At 27.9% G+C, this 26331-nt stretch overlaps 1 protein-coding gene across 1 annotated transcript in view; it reads left to right on the forward strand.

Annotated features, from left to right (window-relative positions):
- LOC122518175 (CCR4-NOT transcription complex subunit 6-like) overlaps window positions 1-26331 on the forward strand; it is a gene marked incomplete in the record, with an annotated part of 788395 nt that overhangs the window by 728993 nt on the left and 33071 nt on the right. Inside the window, 1 exon segment of the mRNA XM_043636924.1 lies at window positions 12709-12777. Within this exon segment, the coding sequence (XP_043492859.1) occupies window positions 12709-12777 (69 nt within the window).

A 26331-nucleotide genomic window follows, 5' to 3' on the forward strand; every position in this document is an offset into this window, starting at 1 on the left:
AAGACAGAAATAGATAGGGGAACAGACAGTCGGACAGACAGACGGAGACAGACACACATAGAAAAGGAGAGAAGGATTGGCAAAGAGGGTAAGAGAGGAAGACAGGTGAGGTGAGGTTGAGGTTGAGTTGAGGTGAGGTGAGGTAGTGAAGAAGGGCAAACTAAAGCATACTCTTACTTTAAAACTAATCCGAGTTGCCGACAGTTCCAAGAGGAAGCGGAGAATAATCCTCCACTCACCTTCGATTCACTCTCTTTCTCTCTCTTACTAGTTCTATCTATCTGTCTGTCTGTATGTATGTATGTATGTATGTATGTATTATATTATCCCTCTTTCCCTTCGTCTCTTCATCGTACTCTTCGAAGGGTTCACCCTTCGAAACTGTTCCGATTTAGCCACTAACCGGTGGTAAGCTTAGCAGATTATTGTCTGCCAGTTATCGTCACACTGGCTTCTTGATTATGCTTCGATTGAACTCGTATATCAAATTCACCAATTACCCCCACCCTAACCCATTTCTGCCTTCTGCTTCTTCTTCTTCTTTTGGAAACTATTTAATAGTATTCTTTGATTAATTTAAATTTATCTAATTTTTTTGTGTTTATCATTGATTTGTTTCTCATATTTTGTATAACACTGGCTTCTTGATTATGCTTCGATTGAACTCGTATATCAAATTCACCAATTACCCCCACCCACCTGCCCATTCTTCCTCCTCTTTCTCTTTCTTTCTTCTTGTTTGGGAACTATTTAATAGTATTCTTTGAATAATTTATAATTTATCTACAGTTTTTTGTGTTCAATCATTGATTTGTTTCTCATATTTTGTATAATTTTTGTTGGAATTTTGAAGTATATTTAATGATAAAATTTGATTCTAAATGACAATCCTCCTTTTATTCTATTTTTTCATTTTTTCTAGAAATTTTTGAAGTTATACTTCTTTTGGCGCGTTTGGGAAATGTAATGGGGATTGATTTTGTTCCGAGCGTCTGTAAAAACGACACCATGAAGTTTGTCGATATTTACGACACGCGGCAAAGCGATTTCAAGTAACGGCATGAAGTTGTCTTCTCTTCTTCTTCCCTTTTTTTCTCAAGCGGGTCACCCATCCAAAATAATCGTTCGCAGCGCCACTTTACTTAAATGATCGAAGCGAGAACTAATGCTGTAACCGCGCCATGGCTGTTGACGCGTGAAATAATTCGATATATCTCTCTTATATTTAGTGTGGACTGATATCTATATTTTGATATTTTATTTTCTTTTTTATTCTTTCTTATATATCTAATAATAATTATTATTTTTTTTAGTTATTTCTTTTTCTTGAGTTATTTTTGAGGTTATTGAGGTTATGTCGTTTTGGTACGCAAAAAGAAGTATAACTTCTTACGTGCGTACATGAGTACACACACCAGTTTTTTTTTTAATCGTATTCTTCGTTTAAATTATAATTTTCTTTCGATCATCGATTCTTGTTTCATATATTTGTATGATAATTTTTGTTGGAATTATTGAATGTATATTTTAATGATAAAATTTGATTTATAAGATTATATAAATCATAATTTTGTTTAATTTTTATTGATTTTTATTACTAAACAAGTATATATAATTTTAAAAGAGTATTCAATAAATTGATGGATTATAACACTGTTGGTTTGGTTTCATTTATTTTTCATTTGCTCAAGAAATATTTTTCATAAAAGTTAATTAAAGCAAATATCCACTGTTTGAATCTTTGATTTCAATACGTTCATTTAAAAACTTGTTATATCTATGATAGTAACTGTACAATTCAATCTCTTCCAGTCTCCACTCATATTAAATATACATATATTTGTACATTCAATTTCAATCCTATAGAAAAGAAAAAAAAAGCGAACAAAGATTTTTCCATTTACGAAATTGCCACAATGTTAAATACACGAATTCTAAATGATATTTTGCTAACGATAAATGATACGTAATTTTTATCTTAAGTTAATTTGAACGATACAAATTTATTAAAGAAAAAAAAAAATATTATCCTTAAAACGTCATTTGTTTAACGATATTTAAACGAACGTATCGAGAAAAGAAAAGAAAACAAAAACCAAAATTATTCAACGATTGCATTGAAAATTGTTGCACAAAAATTGCAAATGCAAATTGCACAAAAATGCACGTTTAATAGAATAATTATACGAACAAAAAACAACAAGAAAAAGTAACGATACGAATCTATCATAGATCGGTTTACTTTGACACAGTCGACTATTTATTATTAAAAATAAAAATAAAAAGAAAAAAAAGAAAAAAAACTACATAGAAAACGAGTCGGGTAATTTTACTTCCATACTTCCTTGTCAGAGTTACATTACCAATATTGATATCTCACAAAATCAAACCGTATTTTACAGTCTCCCAAGGGAGAAAAATCTACGATGGGGTTAGTGGGGAGGGGAATGGGGTTCGTATATAGTAGTAAAAGTAGTAGTAATAGTAGTAATAGTAGTAGTAGGTACATGCGTTAGATTTTGATGACGGTTCGAGATTCATTTTCTCGCAAATCATGTCCCAAAGGGGGTGAGGGAGTGAGGGGGTATGGATTAGGGGGAGGGGTAGGGGGTGGTTCGATCGATGTTGAACGAACTGTAACATTCGACATTTGTAACCCAGAGAATCTCGGATGTTGGAGAAACGCGAAACGAGAAGTAAAGTTTGACGAACGTGTTTCTCGTTTCACGTACGGCTACCACATGTATTTATATTTGTCCTGTATCTCTACGTATATATATATGTGTGTGTGTGTGTGGGGGTGGGTGTATATATATGGAAAACATGAACGTTTATAATGCAACCTTCGTGGATGCACAAGAGCTTCATTTTCATAAAGCACGGAACAGACAGACAATGATAATAATTTATGCAGGTAAACAAAATTCCAATGCAATTGTTTAATAATTCAAGAATTGAATATCAATGTAACTGTAAAACCAACTAATCTACAAATATTATCTTCAATTAAAATTCGTATTATTTTTCTTGGATTATAAAACATATTTACATTAAAAAGACGTATTATATAATTATTATACAGTAATTCAAAACTTGAATAATATCAATTTGATTGTAAAAACTAATTAATCTACAAACTAGGAACAAATATTATCTTCAATTAAAATTCGTCTTATTTTTCTTGGATTATAAAACATATTTACATTAAAAAGACGTATTATATAATTATTATACAGTAATTCAAAACTTGAATAATATCAATTTGATTGTAAAAACTAATTAATCTACAAACTAGGAACAAATATTATCTTCAATTAAAATTCGTATTATTTTTCTTGGATTATAAAACATATTTACATTAAAAAGACGTATTATATAATTATTATACAGTAATTCAAAACTTGAATAATATCAATTTGATTGTAAAAACTAATTAATCTACAAACTAGGAACAAATATTATTTTCAATTAAAATTCGTATTATTTTTCTTGGATTATAAAACATATTTACATTAAATAGACATATTATAATTATTACAGTAATTCAAAACTTGAATAATATCAATTTGACTGTAAAAACTAATTAATCTACAAACTAGGAACAAATATTATCTTCAATTAAAATTCGTATTATTTTTCTTGGATTATAAAACATATTTACATTAAAAAAGACGTATTATATAATTATTATACAGTAATTCAAAACTTGAATAATATCAATTTGATTGTAAAAACTAATTATTCTACAAATTAGGAACAAATATTATCTTCAATTAAAATTCGTATTATTTTTCTTATATACATTCAAAATATCACAACTAATTATCATCCTAAAAAGACCTATTATTTACTTTATTAACTTATATATTATTATTATTGTATACAGTGTGTCCCTATAGAAATAGATGATATTATTTTCAAAGTAATATCGATTCACGTGTTTAGAGATTATTAACATTACGTCGATAATATTCCGTGATATAGCTCGTACAAGAGGAAAAGGAGGAGGAGGAGGAGGTGGAGGAGGAGGAAGAGGAGGTGGAGGAGGAGGAGGAGGAAGCAATTCGAGTGTATTACGAGCTGCCCACAATCGAATTCCGTTTCAAATCTAATGAATCGTGAGAGAGAGAGAAAGAGAAAGAGAAAGAGAATGGGAATGAGAGAAGAGAATAAATAGAGTAAAATTCCAATGGAAATAATACATCCTTTAGCGTTTCTGTTTCTGACAATTACAACCGTATCTAAAAATCTACTCGAAAATGGTTAACTTTTATTAGTCCGATAAATGCACACGAATGTTTTCGATTACCTCTCTTATCGCGAAAAATATCATATTTTTAATAAATATGTATTATGTTTTATAACAATTGCCAATTGGTTGATTCCAATTTCTCATTGTTTTTCATCTCTCCCGGGAGGAGGTGGGGGGAGGGAATGCTTTTTATTATTTATTAATAATAAAACACATATTAAGATCGTATATCGAATCGTTTACGTTTACAAAATTCGATACAAACGCGATACGGGTTTTTATTAAATATTTATTATTTAAATAATCAGTGACTATAATACCGAAAACGCTGCTGGTGGTGATGGTGGTGGGGGTAATGGCAGCCAGGAGTGGGAGGGAGGACACTCTTGTATTTTTTATTTTCCTTTTTTTTTCCCCCCTCTCCCCAGATTCATCGGACAAGTCACAATTCTCGCGAGTATTTGCGCTCCAGTTGGTTCACGATAGAAATGTGTGTTCGAATAGTACACGTTATTTAACTATTGCACACAGTTAATGAACCATATAACGTTTAATTACAAGTGAAAAGAGTTATAGTTTAGTTTAATAACGAAACGTAGTAGGTAAATAGACTAAGTGTACTTAAATGTCGTTATAAAATAAATTTTGTTTAATAAGAGTGAGATGTTTTTCCTTTTTTATTTTTTTATATTCAAACTAATAGATAAAAATGAAAACTATCATCATCATCGTCATCATCGTTATCGTCAAATTGCAATCTCTAGATTTTTTCTTTTTCATATAAAATATGCATTGCGATAAATTATTCTTCTTTGAAATGAATTTTCGTAACGTGTTGTACGTTTTAAAAAAAAAAAAAAAAAATACTATGATACAAATAGGTCATTGATATTTTTACACGTTAAGTAAGTAATTGTTAAAAAAAAAGAAAAAAAATACATACTTTTATTTGAATAAATATGTATCCTCGCACGAGTTTAGAATAAATTTGAATAATATTTTATATACAGGGGGCCAACAAAACAATCTGTTCGTTACGAATTCATTTCACTCGAATTTCTCTCCACAAATGTTAATGTTTTTTTTTTATAAATTATTATATGAACCGGTATATTGTTTTTACATGGTACTTAATTTTTTTTACACGCGTTCAATGAAATATTTTCAAGATCTCAATTCTCTTATTCTCCATAAATTAAATACAATTTATTTTGTTCTCTTACCTATATAAAATTGTTTCTAAGTAAAAAACAAAAAAAAAGTGTTAATGTGTTAATGTGTTAATGTATTAACAAATGAAAAAACAAATCTCACAATTAATTAGTCATTATTACAATCCAACGTATAACAAATAGATTTTCTTTTTCTCAATAACAATTTCAGTCTCAATTTGAATCGAATCTTTTGAATTGTTGTTGCATTTATTTCTCTCACCCCTTTTATTCCCACCCCCTCCTCCTCCTCTGACTCTCGTTAGCATGGTCAGAGTTTAATAAGCCACACGGTAGTTACACGTTTGGAAAAGGGGTCAACGGGCATTGGCATTGTCAGCCTCTAAATCACGTTCTCCGAATCGTGTGACGGTACAGTTACCGCAACTCTGTTATCGTAATTATTGATTTCAATCGTAATTCCAGGTAGAGAGAGAAAGAAAGAGAAAGAGAAAGAGAGAGAGAGAGAGAGAAGATAGGTATAGTCTGGCATTAAACTTGACAATGCTATCTGTCGATGACTATGACACGTTTTCATTCGCTACACCTTTACCTGTGTATTACTATATCTTTCTTTTTCTTTCTATTAATATTTATCTTTATCTTTATCTTTATCTTGTTGTCTTGACCGGATTCCTATAGTTCATTAACCTTTGCTAGATGACAACGATGATGACGGTGATTAAATGTTAAGAAAATCTTTTTAATGACTCATCCCGTTCCTGTTGGAAACAATGATGCACTATTTGTATAATTGTGGTAGTAGTACAGTAATGATGCAATAATATTATATCTACTATTCCGTTCTTTTTCTTTTTTTGTTATTTTTCTTCTGGGTATTGTTTGTTCGTGACATAGGAAGTTATTTTATATCGAATCGATGTAGAATTTTAATTGAATAGTTCGCGTAAATTTTTTAAATATATATCTGTGTACATGTATCATTTAATTAAAAAAAAAAAAGAAAGAATTAATAATAATTCCATTTTGTTTATCTTAAACTTTAGTCCGATACTAGTAATATCTGATAAAAATAAAAATTAAAGAATATACAATTATATATTAGAAATAAATTACTTTTCAATCGTCTTCACTCGATATTTTTTTTTCTTTTTTTATAGATCAGCTGAAAGAAAATTGAAAATAAAAATCTATTCTATCTATTTTTCTTTTTTTTTGTATCTCGTTGATTTTATCTTAAAGTAGACGATAAAAGATAGGAATTTCTCTCGAAGAGGAAAGACTTGTCTTGATCAACACGCGATAAGGTAAATAAAAGAATAGCTCGGTGGTGTAGAAAAAGCATAGAAAAAAATAAAAAAAAATAAAAAAGAAAGAAAGAAAGAAAGAAAGAAAGAGAGAGAGAGTTACAGGGAACGTCACTTCCTTCGTTCATTCCAAGCATTGATTGGATAGTGGATATCGTTAAACCTTTCCTGCGGTAAAGATCTTAATTGGCTTTATAAGGTTTCGTAGAATGCGGACAACATCTCGCATAATCGTTTACCTCGGCGTTCTTCTCGTTGCACAAATTGCACCCATTTCATTTGATTTTGTTAAGAAAACTTCCAACTGATCCATTTCTCTCTCTCTCTCTTTCTCTCTCATACGTATATACATTTATAAAATATTAACATTTAAAAATCAAATAACAAATCGTGACACGTTAATTGTCACGATACTTTTTTTTTCATGATTTTTCTTATAAAAATTCTAATTTAATTCATTATTATATTATTAAACAAATTATAGAAGATAATCAATCAACGTTTGAAATGATTTTCAATCAATTTTAATATACTATTAAATACTTATGTATATCGTCAAGATACACGCACATTTTGAATTAAATATATTTTTTTTTTGAAGTTATACTTCTTTTGGCAAGTTGGGGAAAATGTAATGGGGAGTGATTTTGTTCCGAGCGTCTGGAAAAACGACACCATGAAGTTTGTCGGTATTTACGACGCGCGGCAAAGTGATTTCAAGTATACGGCATGAAGTTGTCTTCTCTTCTTCTTCCCCTTTTTTCTCAAGCGGGTCACCCATCCAAATACTAATCGTACGCAGCGCCGCTTTACTTAAATGATCGAAGCGAGAACTAATGCTGTAACCGCGCCATTACTGTTGACGCGTGAAGTAATTCGATATATCTCTCTTATATTTAGTGTGGACTGATCTATATTTTGATATTTTTGTTTTTTTTTGTTTTGTATTCTTTTTTATATATGTAATATATCGATCGATTGAAAATGTTTCCTTTTTTTTTTTTTTTTAAAGTTATTTTGAGGTTATTGAGGTTATGTTCGTTTTGGTACGGCAAAGAAGTATAACTTTTTACGTGCGTACATAAGTACACACACCAGTTTTTTTGTTTAAATTCATATTTTAAATAATCAATACATAATACTTTGTCCATATATATTTTTATACCGATTAAAATATTCATATTTATTGACCGATGATATATTTAACAAAGTACACCGACAGTAAATGTTTTCAAAAAATTCAAATAAATTCCTCAAATAAATATTCTATATATAGAAAAAAAAAAATAGAAAGAAAAAAAACATTAAAAAATCAGTAGAGAGAGAGAGAGAAAGAGAGAGAGAGAATATTTAAATTCAAAGTAATTCTCCTAAAGTTACATTTATATTCATTGAAATCAGGTTTCCTACGTGAAAATAAATCTCAGCTCATGCCACAGATGAAATACTGTTTTCTTTGCTCGAGCTACACGTTTTCCTGTCGTCTCTATTGTCTCGAGGATGCTCCCAAGGGCGTTATCTCTAGTTTCCCTCGGGAGACAAGCTCGCGAAGTTGAAATAAAATTCTTGCAGTTTCAATTCCGCAAGAGTAGTACTACTACCACTATTACAACTAACTTTTACTTATATGTATGTGTATGTGTGTGTTTTACAGGTAACATCTTTCCCCTTTATACTTTTCATCTTTCTTTTTGATTGATACTTACTTTGATATCACGTATCTCAATTTTTATTTAACTTTACGTATTATATTTTGTTTCTTCTTTATTTTTCTTCTCACCCCCTCCCCCTCCCTCCCTCCTCCCCTCCACATTACTTACGATCGTTATTATCTTTAATCCACAATTGAAATGCATTTATCTGACTACGACAACAATTTAATTACTTTTCTTATTAATCAAACTTATATTCTTCTTCTTTTTATTTTTTTTTTTTATTTATTTTACTTTATTTTGTCTTCTTGCCTGTGTCCTAAAACGTTCTTCAACGTGACACTTTTATCTCTTTAAATAATCATTCTCCTTATCAACTTTTCACTTTTTTCATTCCAAGCTTTTTTATAATAAATAATACGAACAAAAAAAAAATAAAATTTCCACGGGGGAATGTACTTTTGATAATCACCACGACAGAATTAAAAAATACATATTATCATTCTTTTCTTTTTTTTCGTATAAATAATTAATTATAAATTTTTCGGATTAACAATACAAATGAAAACGTTCTTTTTGATCTGTTTTAATTATCCCAGGTCAAAAGTTACATCGAATTTTCTCTATGAACTTTCTCTCTCTCTCTCTTTATTTCTATCTCTATTCTCATCTCTATCTGGCAAGTTAAACCCATTAATAAGAGAAGCAGGTGTAATGAACTAGTTTAATGAGGGTTCTCGTGATGCTCATGTCCTCTCGTAAGTCAAGTCGAACCCTCCCCCATCCTCCCCCCCCACCCCCCATCGTCAAGGGAACTCTCTCGTTCGGGTTCACTATCGTTTTGGCAATTATAATAATCTAGTCAGCAGTATTAACCCATCCTTCTATTCGATTTATCTATTATCTCATTCACTAGCTTCAACCAACCATTCTCTCTCTCTCTCTCTTTATTTTTCTCTATTTCTATCTCTTTCTAACTCATTGGAGTCTCTTATGCGATGTCACTGCAACGTTGCAACGTCAGTATCGCTGATTAGGCTCGTCTTCTTGGCATAATATAACTCTGACTATATCTTGTTCTCCGTTGTATATCTTTTACTTCCTCACCATACCCCCTTTTACATCCTCCCCCATCCCCCCACCCCCCTATCCCCCTCATCTCACTTCAACCACCCCATAACATTCTCAACTGTCTCCTTCTATCTTTTATCTCATTCCTTCAACTGATTCTTATTACCACGAGCATGTATCATTGCCGAGTCATTATACTTGTTTCCAATGAGAGAGAATGAGAGAGAATGAGAGAGAATGAGAGAGAGAGAGATACTTCAAGAATGGAACGTTGGAACGAACGTAGGGAGAACTATTTTTAAAACATCGTTATCGATCAGGTTCCCTTCTCAACTACGAGATAATTCAAACAACGAGCAAAGCATTTGATCATGTTTAACGATTAAATTGTTCAAATATTATAAATATATGTGTTATGTTTTATTTGATTATAATTAGAAAGGAAATAGAAGGAATTTGTATATTTTATTTAATTTTTATATCATTTATAATATTTAAAAAATTACTATTTAATTATATTATTTAACTATTGTAACATTATTATTGAAATATTTATTTAATTATTAAAATTTTAAAAGGTAGCATACACGTTTATTATGATTATAATTTTAAATAGAAATATAAAAAAAATGAGAAATTGTATAATTTGTAATTTTATTATCGATCAGGTTCTATTCTCAACTACGAGATAATTCAAACAACGAGCAAAGCATTTGATCATGTTTAACGATTAAATTGTTCGAATATTATAAATATATGTGTTATTTTTTATTTGATTATAATTAGAAAGGAAATAGAAGAAATTTGTATATTTTATTTAATTTTTATATTATTTATAATATTTAAAAAATTACTATTTAAGTATATTATTTAACTATTATAAAATATTGAAATATTTATTTAATTATTAAAATTATAAAAGGAAGTATACGCGTGTTTATTATGATTATAATTTTAAATAGAAATATAAAAAAATGAGAAATTGTATAATTTGTAATTTTATTATCGATCAGGTTCTCTTCTCAACTACGAGATAATTCAAACAACGAGCAAAGCATTTGATCATGTTTAACGATTAAATTGTTCGAATATTATAAATATATGTGTTATGTTTTATTTGATTATAATTAGAAAGGAAATAGAAGAAATTTGTATATTTTATTTAATTTTTATATCATTTATAATATTTAAAAAATAATTATATTATTTATTAAATATTATTATAATAAATAATATAATTAAATAATAACATTTATTATAATATTAATAATTATTTATTAATATAAATTAAAAATTTATTAATATAATTAATAATTAAATTTATTATATTATTTAACTATATTGTAACATTATTATTGAAATATTTATTTAATTATTAAAATTATAAAAAGAAAGCATACGTGTTTATTATGATTATAATTTTAAATAGAAATATATAAAAAAACTGAAAAATTGTATAATTTGTAATTTTCGTGTGTATCATTGTTAACGATATTTAAAAAACTGTTATCTAGTTTTATTGAACTTTTTTTTGGACCAAATAGCAACAAGTTTATTAGCTTTTCGTATAACACCAGACTCGCTTGATAATCCGATGAAGCATGAACGTTAACGAAATCGAAAATTTATCTCAACCAAGGCAACTTTCTTAACACGTTAACGCTCTTACACCCTTTTCCTTTAGTAACAATCGCTTTATAATTAAGATACTTACAGTTATCGTCTTAAGTTCGCGAGAACTTGGGTAATATCGATCGAGTGTTGTGTCTTCTCACAATGTTAATTCGTAAGAAAGATAAATGAGATAAAATAAACGAGTGTGTATATATTTTTATACACATTTTAAACTCATTAAATTTATCAAAAGAAAAAAAATAGAACAAAAATACGAACATTCTTTTCTCGTAGTCACTTTCAATTTTGTTTTGTTTTGTAGATAGTCCAAAAACCACCCCCTCCCCCTTTTCTAAAACCAGTTGTCGGTTTAAAAGAACAAAAATTCTAGTAAAGAGAAACGAACGAACAATATACGAAAAATGAAAAGAAAAAAAAGAAGAAGAAAAATGAAAGGGGATGATAAGAAAAGAATAAAAAAAGGAACAAGAGCTTAGGGTTGCGGTGGGAGAGTGGGGGGAACACGTTAAGGTGTTAGTAATAGTAACGATGAAGAAAATATGAAAATGGAAGGTCTTTGATGAAGAAGAAGAAGAAGAAGAAGGCTTTGAATTGTTAATTCTGATTACCTTCGCGCACCTCCGAGACTGCGTCTACTTTGCCTCCCACCACTTGTCTAATGTCCCGGCATTTGTGTCAGACTTGAGTCACGTCTCAAGGTTTCAGGGGGGTTCTTACCACCGCCATTTCCGGGAACTCGTTAACACCCCCCTCATCTTTTCTTCTCTTATCCAAGACACCCTCCTCTGACTCTTCATATTTCCTCTCACCCCCACCCCCATTCTTGAGACAAACCCTTCGTGTTATATCTTCCTACCACCCCCTCTACTCTTCTTCTTCTACATGATCTTCCTTCTATATACATACACACACACATACATACATATATACATACATACGTATATACATGCAAACCATTCACCCCTCACCCCTTCACCTCTTCACCCCTTTACTTATCACCCCTTCACCCCACACCATTATTCTTCTTCTTCTTCTACTTCTACATGATCTTCCTTCTATCTACATACATATATACATGTATATGTATTAGTGTTCTTCTTAGTTCTATTGGTGTGTTAGTTTATATTCGGTTGTACCAACATAAGACTCGTAAATGGCTTGAAAGATGTATACTCCTTTCAAAGGCAAACCTTCTGAGCCTTCGACAAATGAGACAAGAATTGCTATAGCTCTTTAAAGACAATGATTAAGTTGTCGTCGTTAAATTATTCCTATTCCATTATATGAGAACTTTGAGAATCAGATAATTTTCTTTCATAAATATTCAATATTTGAAATTAATTTGTTTATTTTTTATAATCTCGTATTGAACACCTCGAATGATTGTAGTTTGATTAAAAATATTATTATGTACGATTTGTTTTTTTAAAATGATTTTTCAAATTACAATTATCGATTAGGTTGATTAATATTATTCTTATATTAATAAAATACGATAAGAGAGTATACGACACGTGTGATATTTATTATTTTGAATTATTTGCGTGTGTATTATCTCTCATAATTAATTGAAATTATTTATATTAAATTAGTGATATTTAATTTGTTTGTTTATACAGTAACCGCTAATCAACCGCCACAAAGACCATGGATTCCATTGACAAGGCCCAATAGGACAAGACCAACGTGTAAGTGTATACTTTTAATCATTTTTTCTTTATTATACCATAAAATTTAATTTAATTGTTTATTAAAAGTAAAAAGGGATGTGTGTGTGACAAAAAAAATTGTTTAAATCCGTTCACGTTTTGCAATCACGTACGGTGAGGGTGAAAGGGGGAGGAGTATCGACAATTAATTAAAAAAATAATAATTAACAATTAGATCTATAATTGCAAATTAAATATAATTAAACGATAACCAGTTTATATTATTATAAAAAAAACGAGTAATTCTGTTTCTTTTTTTTACTTATTAACAACAGTTCGTATAATAATAATAATGTTCCCTTGAATAAATAGAAAACCAAGAAAATACCTTTCTTTTCCTAGTTATTGCAATAACACGTGTTTACCGTTAAACCAAACTCGTCCTACGACGACGACGACGACGACGATCTAACGGGTGACTCGCAAAGAAATAAAGGAATCCGTTTGCGATGTATCGTAAAGTGGACCTTTCTTTCCTTTCTTTTTTATTTTTTGCCTCCCCTTCCTTTGTTTCTTTAACGAATGATTTTACCGAACGAACTGTAATAAATTTTTAACGATCTCGTACCGATTTTTTTTTGTTGTTATTTTTATAAAAAATTCTACCACTTTATTATTACCATTTTTTAACAATATTATTAAACATTTCATTATTATGCGAAACAGCAACGAAGAAATGAAATTCAATTTCGATATAACACCCCCTTCCCCTTCCCCCGCGATGACGCGTGTTGATTGGTTGGTTCGTTGCTTGCTTAACTCGTTCGACCATTAATAATTGATCCTATTAAAAAATTATTTGATAGGAACAAAAAATACAAAAAGGGAAACGTTAGTAGGATGCTTTTGGGTGGGTCAATGGAAGAAGAAAAAAAAAAATTCAAACCCCCATAATAATAAAAATTTACGTATAACGAGATCAATTTTTATTCGAACCACCACCAACGATAGATTATTCTCATTCGTATATACACCTTCAATTACGATTGAAAACGATAGTTGAAAAGATAGTTGAAACAATAGTTTTAAAAAAATTATAATAAAAATTAATATTAATTGTTTATTTAATCGATTAAATAATCCCATTTTTCCCCATTCCTATTGGAAAACAAAAGTTACACTTAAAATAATTGTTTAATAAAATGAATATTGTATTATTTTGTATAAATATATATTATTTATATATGTTTGTGTGTGTGTGTGTGTATGTGTAAATGTGCATGTGCATTTAGTGAGGGACTATATGAGAAGAGGGGAATGTTAGACACTCATGAGTAATGCATGAACGAGAAGACAGAACGACTCTCATAAATGCCACTTCAAATCATAGCACAACGGCTTGTCCAAACACAACACAACACAACAACAAATCTAGAATCGTAAAGAGAAAATAGAAAAGTGTTAGTGCGTACCATGCGTGTATACTCGAATGCATACACGAGATGCATCCGACTAAAGTGCATTCGTGATTTGCATGGTGGTGAGGAGGAGGAGAAAGTGGGGTGGGGGTTCCTCTAATAAACGTTTTTCTTCACGTTGGTTGTTGGTTGTTGGTTTTCGATGTTTATTTAACGTAATTATTTACTCTCTTATTATTATTAATTGTTATATTGTTTTTTTGTTTTTCTTCTTTCTACTATTTTTTCTTCTATTTTTAATTTGAAGAAGAACAAAATCTATGAGAAATTCTCGTGTGGACGATCTTTAAAAACCGCGACATTCCATTCGAACATTTTTTTTTTTTTCCCCACGGAATGGAATCATAAAATATATTCGACGTACGAGTTAAACTGAGAAACAAAAAGATATTGAAAAGCAATGCAACGTGTCTTGCACTAATACCCCACCTGTCGAGAATCTTGATCTTCTTTCTTCTACGTAACATTGCATAATTGTGTTGGTTTTGTATTTTATATATATATATAAATTATTCGATAAAATAAAGTATCAATATATTTAATTATGAGAAAGTATACTTTTTACATTAAAATTCATTTTTCATTGATTTTTGAATTTTGTTTTCCTATTAAAAATATTCTTTAATTCGGTTTAACATAAACGTTAATTAATAATTGACTGAATTTTTCACTTTTTCACAATACAATTGATCATTATTTCATAAAAAAACAAAAAAAGTATGTGAAACAAAGTATACTTTACCAAAATTTGATTTTTATTCTATTAAAAATTTCCTTAACTCGAATTGACACTTTTCACTTATTCACTTTTCATTTGAACACACGGTGATAGATCTAATTAATTCAAAAAATATACAACCTATATACATACACGTTATAAAAATAAAAAAAAACTGATATTTACGGAGTACAATTAAACAACCTTTTTACACGAACCGTTCGTATTATACTGAACAACTTCACTTTCCAACTCGAGTGAGTAAATATAACGTTTATATATGTATTTGTTTTGAAACGTAAGAGTCAAATAGAAGTCAAGTACTACTGGTACATTCTATAAACTAAGTTCTATACAAACAACACTATCATTTAGAAGATCTTGTTAAAGAGAAAGAGAGAGAGAGAAATAGAAAGAAATAGATAGATAAAAAATGTTCTTTTTTTTATTAAATGAATTATTCAAAATAATAATTTTCTACAGTAAATAAAATTTATCAAATCTCATTGTTTCTCAATTGACAATATTTAACATAATTCTCTCTCTCTCTCTTTCTCTTTTAACGATAACTATTTATTAGATCAATATATATATATATGAAAAATAAATATTGAATATTTATATTAAAATGATCAATCCATCTTTCTATATAACTTTGATTATAATAAATCCTATTATAAATACTGACCATCTATTTGAAATGACTAATTATTATTTATAACCAAACAAGAATATTTATATACAGAGTGGATCATAAATATTAAACGAAATACCGAGTTAAAAATATTGACAAATATTGACCAAATAAATATAGAAACCCATATATATATATATATATAGAAATAAATAGAATAAAAATAGGAAAATAGTTTTGAAGGTAGTATAGAATAGAGAAAAACGTGTCGTTGTTAATAAATGTGACTGGAGGCAAGGTAACGTACCCTTTCCCAACTACAACCACCTTGACCATTGGTCAACGTTCGCCACGCCGATGACCATACCATGCCATATGGATAGATTTATTGCTCACTAACCCACCATATATACCACCATATATATATATACATGTGCACACGTGCGTGTGATCGAATGAATGAATGAGTGAGTTAGTATATGAACCTTGTGTGTCCTTCCATATGTGTGTATATGTGTATAAGTGCATATGTTGATGTATATATGTGATGTATATGGGTGTGTGTGTATGTGTTTGAAAGAAAAATAAAGATAGAAATATAGAAGTAGAGTTACACAAACAATTTCACCTCCTGCTGGTGTAACACTGCTACCAACGTTGCCAAGCACAAAAAAAGAATCCATTGTCAGCTAAGCTTGCTGTAATATAAGCGATAAATCATTTCATTATGTTTTATACGTCATTCATTATTTATAAACACGTTCCCCATTATATTCCTCTCTATCTTTTATCATTCTTTTATATTCTTGTATTTTACTTTTTTTTTCTGGAGAGGGGAGATTATTGTTTTATTATTTATTTTCTTTTATATATGATACAATCGTTTTTCCATAAAACATAACCCTCCCCCCCAACCCCTATTTATAATCTTTGCTTCGATATTTCTTATAGGAATCGTTTAAAAAAATGTCTCTGATTTTAATGAGGTTATTGTTAATGTTATTTAAACAAATATTTTAGCAGAAACTTCTTTTTTTGATCATTTTCTACCCCATTGAAAATCTCACTGTCCAAGTAGGCAATTGAAAAAATAATTTATTTCAGTATTAAAAGAAAATTATATTAGGAAAAGATCAAAAAGAAATGTTTAATATAGTTAAATGAATTGTTGGTTAAATGACGATTAGAAATTGAAGTATATAACAATTTAAATTGAATATACTCACAATGATACTTATAATGCAATATAAAATTACAAATGCATCAATTGCATATATTTTTATATTAGGAAAAGATCAAAAAGAAATGTTTAATATAGTTAAATGAATTGTTGGTTAAATGACGATTAGTAATTGAAGTATATAATAATTTAAATTGAATACACTCACAATGATACTTATAATGCAATATAAAATTACAAATGCATCAATTGCATATATTTTTATATTGGGAAAAGATCAAAAAGAAATGTTTAATATAGTTAAATGAATTGTTGGTTAAATGATGATTAGTAATTGAAGTATATAATAATTTAAATTGAATACACTCACAATGATACTTATAATGCAATATAAAAATTACAAATGCACCAATTGCATATATTTTTATATTGGGAAAAGATCAAAAAGAAATGTTTAATATAATTAAATGAATTGTTGGTTAAATGACGATTAGTAATTGAAGTATATAATAATTTAAATTGAATACACTCACAGTGATACTTATAATACAATATAAAAATTACAAATGCACCAATTGCATATATTTTTATATTGGGAAAAGATCAAAAAGAAATGTTTAATATAGTTAAATGAATTGTTGGTTAAATGATGATTAGTAAATGAAGTATATAATAATTTAAATTGAATACACTCACAATGATACTTATAATGCAATATAAAAATTACAAATGCATTAATTGCATATATTTTATATTGGGAAAAGATCAAAAAGAAATGTTTAATATAGTTAAATGAATTGTTGGTTAAATGATGATTAGTAATTGAAGTATATAATAATTTAAATTGAATACACTCACAATGATACTTATAATGCAATATAAAAATTACAAATGCATCAATTGCATATATTTTTATATTGGGAAAAGATCAAAAAGAAATGTTTAATATAATTAAATGAATTGTTGGTTAAATGACGATTAGTAAATGAAGTATATAATAATTTAAATTTAATACACTCACAATGATACTTATAATACAATATAAAAATTACAAATGCACCAATTGCATATATTTTTATATTGGGAAAAGATCAAAAAGAAATGTTTAATATAGTTAAATTAATTGTTGGTTAAATGACGATTAGTAAATGAAGTATATAATAATTTAAATTGAATACACTCACAATGATACTTATAATGTAATATAAAAATTACAAATGCACCAATTGCATATATTTTTATATGGGAAAAGATCAGAAAGAAATGTTTAATATAGTTAAATGAATTATTGGTTAAATGATGATTAGTAATTGAAGTATATAATAATTTAAATTGAATACACTCACAATGATACTTATAATACAATATAAAATTACAAATGCACCAATTGCATATATTTTTATATTGGGAAAAGATCAAAAGAAATGTTTAATATAGTTAAATGAATTGTTGGTTAATGACAATTAGTAATTGAAGTATATAATAATTTAAATTGAATACACTTACAATGATACTTATAATGCAATATAAAAATTACAAATGCACCAATTGCATATATTTTTATATTGGGAAAAGATCAAAAGAAATGTTTAATATAGTTAAATGAATTGATGGTTAAATGACGACTAGTAATTGAAGTATATAATAATTTAAATTGAATACACTCACAATGATACTTATAATACAATATAAAAATTACAAATGCATCAATTGCAAATGTTTAATATAGTTAAATGAATTGATGGTTAAATGACGATTAGTAATTGAAGTATATAGTAATTTAAATTGAATACACTTACAATGATACTTATAATGCAATATAAAATTACAAATGCACCAATTGCATATATTTTTATATTGGGAAAAGATCAAAAAGAAATGTTTAATATAGTTAAATGAATTGTTGGTTAAATGACGATTAGTAATTGAAGTATATAATAATTTAAATTGAATACACTCATAGTAATACTTATAATACAATATAAAAATTACAAATGCACCAATTGCATAAATTTTAAATAAAGTATTCGTATGAAAAGATGAATTACGTTATAATAGATGATTTACAAAGAAAAATGATATTAGTTTCAGATCTAATGTGAGATTATTTGTAAATATATATAGAATAAGATGATAATGTTTAGATAGAAGTAAGAATATTATTTCTTCTTATTCATCTTCTTCTTCTTCTTTTTCTATCTTATATAAAAGCAAAGGAATGCATCAAGGAATGATTTGAAATCCGTTCCCTATTCGTGATGGAACTCGTGAGCACGTGCAGCATCGTGAAATGAGATTAACGACTCCCTTAGGAATAAGGTATCCCTTGAAGTTCCTACCTTTATTATTCCCTTACACACCCAGTGGCAGCAACAGGACCGTGCGAATTACTTCTTGCACCTTCTCGCGACTATCCTGACAATCATAATCATTATATCCCATACAAACACAAACACACACACACACATACAAACATACACTTACACGTACACGTATACATACACACTAGAAAGTCGAGTTCTTAGGGGGACAGTGCTATTATGTATTATTACCATTCCCATACTTGTAACTACGTAACTATTATATTCTTAACAAAATTATTATTACCCTGTGTGCCCACGGTCAAACGTTTTTCCTAGATAATCATCGTCATTACCACTTTTATCATAATTATTGTTATTATTGTTAACAAAATTGTAGTAGAACGCATTGCAATATCTTCCACAACAACCCTTTTCTACCTTGTCTCCCTTTTCCCTCACTTCTCGTTCTATTTTTTTTCTTTTTTCTTTTGCTTATTATTATTCAACGTGACATCCTTTTTTAATACTCTTTTTTATCCTTTTCTTTTCCTTTTTTTTGTTTTTCTTCATTTTTATTTTTTTCTCTTATTTTTCTCATAAAATCTGGTTATTAGAATTCGCTTTGGAACTCGTTAACTCTCGAGTAGAAATTCATTCTAATTTCACCTTGACCCACTTACACGAAATTCATTTTACGCCCTTAAGGGATGTATCCTTCTTAAAGTTAACTAACTGACTTAATTTTATAATGTATAATTATAACGAATTATTTATTCTACTTTTTTTTCTCTCTCTCTGTCTCTCTCTGTCTCTCGTTTTACGCTTACGTTAATATTTTATTAATTATTAATTTAATGTTCGTGTTTGAAAAAAATAATTAAAAAAATGGGAAGACGGACGAATGAACGAACGAACGATTGCGAATCCCTCTTCTCGTTCGATAAATTTTGTATTATTAATTATCACCCTATTTAATTGAAATTCTACGGTATAATTTAGATCGCATTAAAATGTTATTAATATGATTATTGTTATTTGTAATATTGGAAGGTAACCACCCCACTTCACCCTACCCCAGTCAGACTAATGGGAAGTAATATCAGCCAATGGCAAAAGTATCTCAAATGAATTTATTTTTATAATAGTAATATATATATATATTGATTTTTGAAAATTTTCACGAAAAGCAACACGATCGCTAATTAGCAATTTCAATTTTGTATTATTAATCAATTTAATTAAAGATTTCACATTATATCGACCTATAGAGTTACACGTTACACGATACTATTCCGAATGAAAATTAACGTTAATTTGATAAAGCTTGAAATAAATTATATACTTTCATCATCGATTACTAGAAAAAATTATATTTTTATTTAACGATGATAAACTTTCGAAAACTTATTTTTTATTATTGCTTTAAACGAAACTAATAATCGTAGAATTTTATTTAATTATTGTCATAGTAATAGTAGTACTAGTAACCAGTTACAATAGTATCTATATGAGCCGTTTATTTTGAAAGTGGCCTAACTCCATATAACCTTAAATTGAGATATTTAAAGGTTTGCGTTTCAATGCAATTAAAAATATACGTAAAGAATAACAATGAGTTATGTTGCTTAAGTGTATCTAAAGGTGTTCAATTTACAGTTCCTATTAAAATAATGGCAATTATTAAGTGAATAATATGCGTTTTCTTACCAAGAATGGAGTTAGGCCACTTTCAAAATTAACAACAAGATTCGTTATAAAATTTGAAGGAACCGAAGTCCATTCAACGTAATTTAAGATGCTTCAAATTGCGAAAAAACAATACTTATTTTATTTTACATATCTTTGTAACACTTTAAAAACATAAATTATGCGATTCAAAATATTTTTTACAAACATAAATTACAAAACAATTTTTTACTCATCTACATTTTGCGTATGTGAAAGGGATTTAAAGAAATCATGATGTTCCGGTGGTATATATCGTAATAAGTCAATTATGTCCTTGAATTTTGCGGTTGTAATTTGTCTTATATTTTTATACAGTGATGTCAATACAATATTTTCGAACTTTCTTGGTCTACCCCGACGTAGTATTAAATTCAGGACTTTCAAATTTTCGTTCTCATTCATTGACGTCTTATAGAAAATCTTATTCATTTTTGACAAAACGCATCCAACATATTTTTAACCAGTTTATTGGTTCTCCGTTAGAATTCTTAACCCTTTTAAAAATTGCGTCTTCTAATAATATTGTTGATACAAAATCTTCTTGTCTCATTTCATGTACAATAAAGTTATTACCTTTCCGACACTTTTTGATAATATTGTAATACTCTCGGGGGACAAACAGTAAATTATTTTTTTTTAATGCCATTTCTACCACACCAAAATCTCTACTCCTAATGGAGTTAGGCCACTTTCAAAATAAACGGCTCATATATATTATATTATATATATTTTAATATTTGAAACGAATAATCGTAGAATTTTATTTAGTAATTGTCATAGTAATAGTAGTACTAGTTTGCAATTACAACAGTATCTATATATATATATATAATATAATATATATATATATGTATATGTATCGATTCGTTGACAGTTAGATTATATACGCGTATCGCATTACCATTATCGCATAGTTCTGGCAATCTATTTGACGAACGATGTGGTTACATTATCGAGATCGTAATCGATAAACACGGCTGATGCATTCTACCGAGCCACAATTTACGTTCGTAGAAACGCGTGCTGCTACTAGCAGATGTAAATTCTGGCAACAGTACTTTGCGTTATATACGACATTCGATGTTCTATTTCAACGTTTGCTCGGATTACTAAAACGTATTGGTTCCCGGCCGCTTATGGTATTATATCTATGAGTATGTGTGTGTGTGTGTGTGTTACAGTATTTAAAAATATTTATACGAGTGTAGAAAGTTACGCGTATATATGTACGCTCGTAAAAATAATCTTTTTGTTTCTTTTTTTTTTTTTTTGTTATTTTCAAAGAAAATTTTTCGTGAACACGAATTTAACGAACGAATGAAAAAAAAGAAAAAAGGGTTGGCGAGGGCAGAGGAGGGGGGAAGGGAAGGGTAAGGGAAATGTCACTCTTATCGAGAAGACGTTTTATTTTTTTATTTTTTTTTTAAAAGTTATCGCGAATCCTTTTCATCGAACATCGGTTTCATCGGAGTGGTGGTGGTGGTGGTGGTGGTTAGATTCGAAATGTAATTTATTTCAGGTCAACGTGCTTCTGACCTTAAGGTCATCTATATGAAAATAAACCTTTCTACGAGATCTACGACGACTTACGATCGAATATATGCATTCGTTGTGTAGATTTAAAACGATCTTTCTACGATACATTTTGTACAAATGTATCGAATACTACGAGCGAGATATATTTGTACGATTAAGTATAACAAATTTCGAAGTATTTTTATTTCTCGTTAAATATATGTAACACATGTGTGATGAACGTTTATTTCAATTGAAATTATTTTATAAAATTCGTAGAAGTATTTTTAAATTAATTTTGCATTTATTTTACAAAAGTTCCTCTTACCCTGATTATGTTAATTATTTATCTTCGATTGATCTTTTAACGATACATTTTGTACAAATGTATCGAATACTACGAGCAAGATATATTTGTACGATTAAGTATAACAAATTTCGAAGTATTTTTATTTCTCGTTAAATATATGTAACACGTGTGTGATAAACGTTATTTCAATTGAAATTATTTTACAAAATTCGTAGAAGTATTTTTAAATTAATTTTATATTTATTTTACAAAAATTCTTCTTACCCTGATTATGTTAATTATTTATCTTCCATTGATTTTTTAACGATACATTTTGTAAATTTATCTAATACCACAAACGAGATATCATTTCTACGATGAATAATAAACAAATTTCGAAGTATTTTTATTTCTCGTTAAATATATGTAACATATGTGTGATGAACGTTCATTTCAATTGAAATTATTTTAAAAAATATTTCTACAACATTAAATTCATTTTATTCATTTACAAAATTCTCTTCCTCGAATAAATCGACTAAAAAATACGAATAAAGTATTATTAATTTTTTTTTATACTAATAAAGTATTATTAATTTAATATAGTAAATCGTTTGTAAAAAAAAGAAACAAAATTTGCATGGATTCGACAAAAATCAATAGAAGTATACCTTGCGAAATTTATTTAAAAAAAAAAATTAAAAAAAAAGATAATTCGGATATTTTTCTTTATTCCATTGGTAGAGGAGTTCCTTAAGTACGTCAAGTATTTATAAAGGAATTTTCAAAGGGAACCTTGAATTATTTATTAACGCGTAAAACTACCTCTCGTCACGCATAACTTTCGATCCGCATGCCCGTACCTGTCCGTACTACACGCGTTCCTTTCTCGCTTTCTAAAATCGTAAACGTAGTCGAATAATGGAACAACCGAGGCGTCAACGTTCTAAGTGATAAATAATCTATTCGATAAAATTTTACTATTTATGAAAAATAAAATGACGCATTATTACATCCCCTACCCCCTCCCCCCACCCTATATCATTACGTTTGTATGGTAAACGTGCATATAATATATAGGAAAAAATTCTTTGATAGTAACGTTCATTGATGGATAATAAAAATATTTCTTATTTTTTATTTTCTATTCTCGATCAATCTTTCGCGATGTAAAAATAAATAAATAAAAATAAATATAACTTATGCGTAGTCAACATTATAAATATGCAATAAATATAATATGAAAGTTATGATATATAAAATATAATATGAAAGTTAAGAAAAAAATAATTAATATTTATAATAATAATAATATTTTTATGGATTCGTTTAGCTTTTAAAAATCGTGGCTCTACTTTTATTGGTATTTTATTTTTTTTATTTTAATTACGCCATTGAGACGTAAATTAGGTAACTTGTTCGGATTTGTTGAAACTGGTTTGTCGAGTGTTGAGTTAGGTCGCGGCATCGTTGACCTCGAAAATACCATTCCTATTTCTTGAATGGAAAGCTTGGCATCGTACGAACGAGTCCTACCTGCCATTGACAATCGTTTTCCGTAACTAATCGTACCACGTATATAACGTTTCTACAATGTTCGATAATTCCATTCTATGGTGTTACGATTGATAATAAGAGTATTAAATTCGAAAGATATAAATAACAATTGTTTTCTAAACTGTATTTCTTAAATTATTGATTATTAAAACGTAATAACAATTTGATATTTGTCGTAAGAATTTAAAATTAACGAATAATCGTACGAATTAATATTAAAAATTGAATTATTTTTAAAAGAAACTTCTAATGAAATTTTATATTGCTAATTATTCGAACTAAAAATTATTTAAATGTTTATTAACAAAATTATTAATCATATTCTAATTAATATTCTATTAAATATGTATTTAATTAAACCATTATTAAAAGCATTGTGATGATTATAATAACACTGTTAACAAAATTATTTAATAATCGTACGAATTAATGTTGAAAAAAGAAATTATTTGCCTATAAAATTATCATATTATACAAAAGTATTCTATCAAGTTTGTATCAATTAAACTGTAAATTTAAATTCGTACGAATTAACATTAATAATTATTATTAATCATATTCTATAAAAATACTTTTTTTATATATATATATAAATGTGCACTAATTAAACCATTATTGAAAGTATAGTGATGATTACAATAACACTGTTAATTAAACTATTTAAATTCGTTACGAATTAACGTTGAAAAAATAAATAATATATAAAATATTATTATTAATCACACATTCTATAAAATATCCAATTATACATACACATAAATGTGCACTAATTAAACCATTATTGAAAGTATAGTGATGATTACAATAACACTGTTAATTAAATTATTTAAATTCGTTACAAATTAACGTTGAAAAAATAAATAATATATAAAATATTATTATAATCACACATTCTATAAAATATCCAATTATACATACACATAAATGTGCACTAATTAAACCATTATTGAAAGTATAGTGATGATTACAATAACACTGTTAATTAAATTATTTAAATTCGTTACAAATTAACGTTGAAAAAATAAATAATATAAAATATTATTATAATCACACATTCTATAAATATCCAATTATACATACACAAATGTGCACTAATTAAACCATTATTGAAAGTATAGTGATGATTGCAATAACACTGTTAATTAAATTATTTAAATTCGTTACAAATTAACGTTGAAAAAAATAATATATAAAATATTATCATCACACATTCTGTAAAATATCCAAGTATACATACACAATGTGCACTAATTAAACCATTTGAAAGTTAGTGAGATTGCAATAACACTGTTAATTAAATTATTTAAATTCGTTACAAATTAACGTTGAAAAATAAATAATATATAAAATATTATATCAGACATTATTAAAATATCCATTATACATACACATAAATGTTGCACTAATAACACCATTATTGAAAGTATAGTGATGATTACAAAACACTGTTAACTAAACTATTTAAATTCGTTACAATTAACGTTGAAAATTAAATAATAATAAAATATTATTATTAATCACACATTCTATAAAATATCCAATTATACGTACACATAAATGTGCTCTAATTAAACCATTATTGAAAGTATAATGATGATTGCAATAACACTGTTAATTAAATTATTTAAATTCGTTACAAATTAACGTTGAAAAAATAAATAATATATAAAATATTATTATTAATCACACATTCTATAAAATATCCAATTATGGTGTATTAATTAAACCATTATTAGATAAACATAAAGTTGATTACGAGATAAAGAATGTTTAATAAATAATTTACAATGATAAATAATTAAAGTACGTTTGAATAGACCAAGGTAAGACTTCCTTTAAGTTCTTCTACTTCTATCGGTAATACTATTTGCCGACAAACCTGTACCTAGAACACTTGCTTTCGAACTTTAGTTTACGACCTGCGGATATCATGTCGCTCCAGAGAAATTCCATGCGCACAGATGCGAGTCAAGTATTCCTCTTACCTCTCTCTCTACCTTTCTCTCCCTTTCTAACTCGTTTCGTATTTCGAAAGGATACCCTTTTACAATGCCGACAAGTTCCGACAATATCGAACTTATTTCAATGACTATCCGACATTTAAGTTCAATCCTAAACTATTTTACTTGAAATTCTCTCCAGACTTTTTATTCAAGTTAAACGCTATTACGTATTCGACAAATCATTCAAA

This window comes from Polistes fuscatus, unplaced genomic scaffold, assembly GCF_010416935.1.
Source record: "Polistes fuscatus isolate 324 unplaced genomic scaffold, CU_Pfus_HIC Scaffold23, whole genome shotgun sequence".
NCBI classification, from domain to species: Eukaryota; Metazoa; Arthropoda; class Insecta; order Hymenoptera; family Vespidae; genus Polistes; species Polistes fuscatus.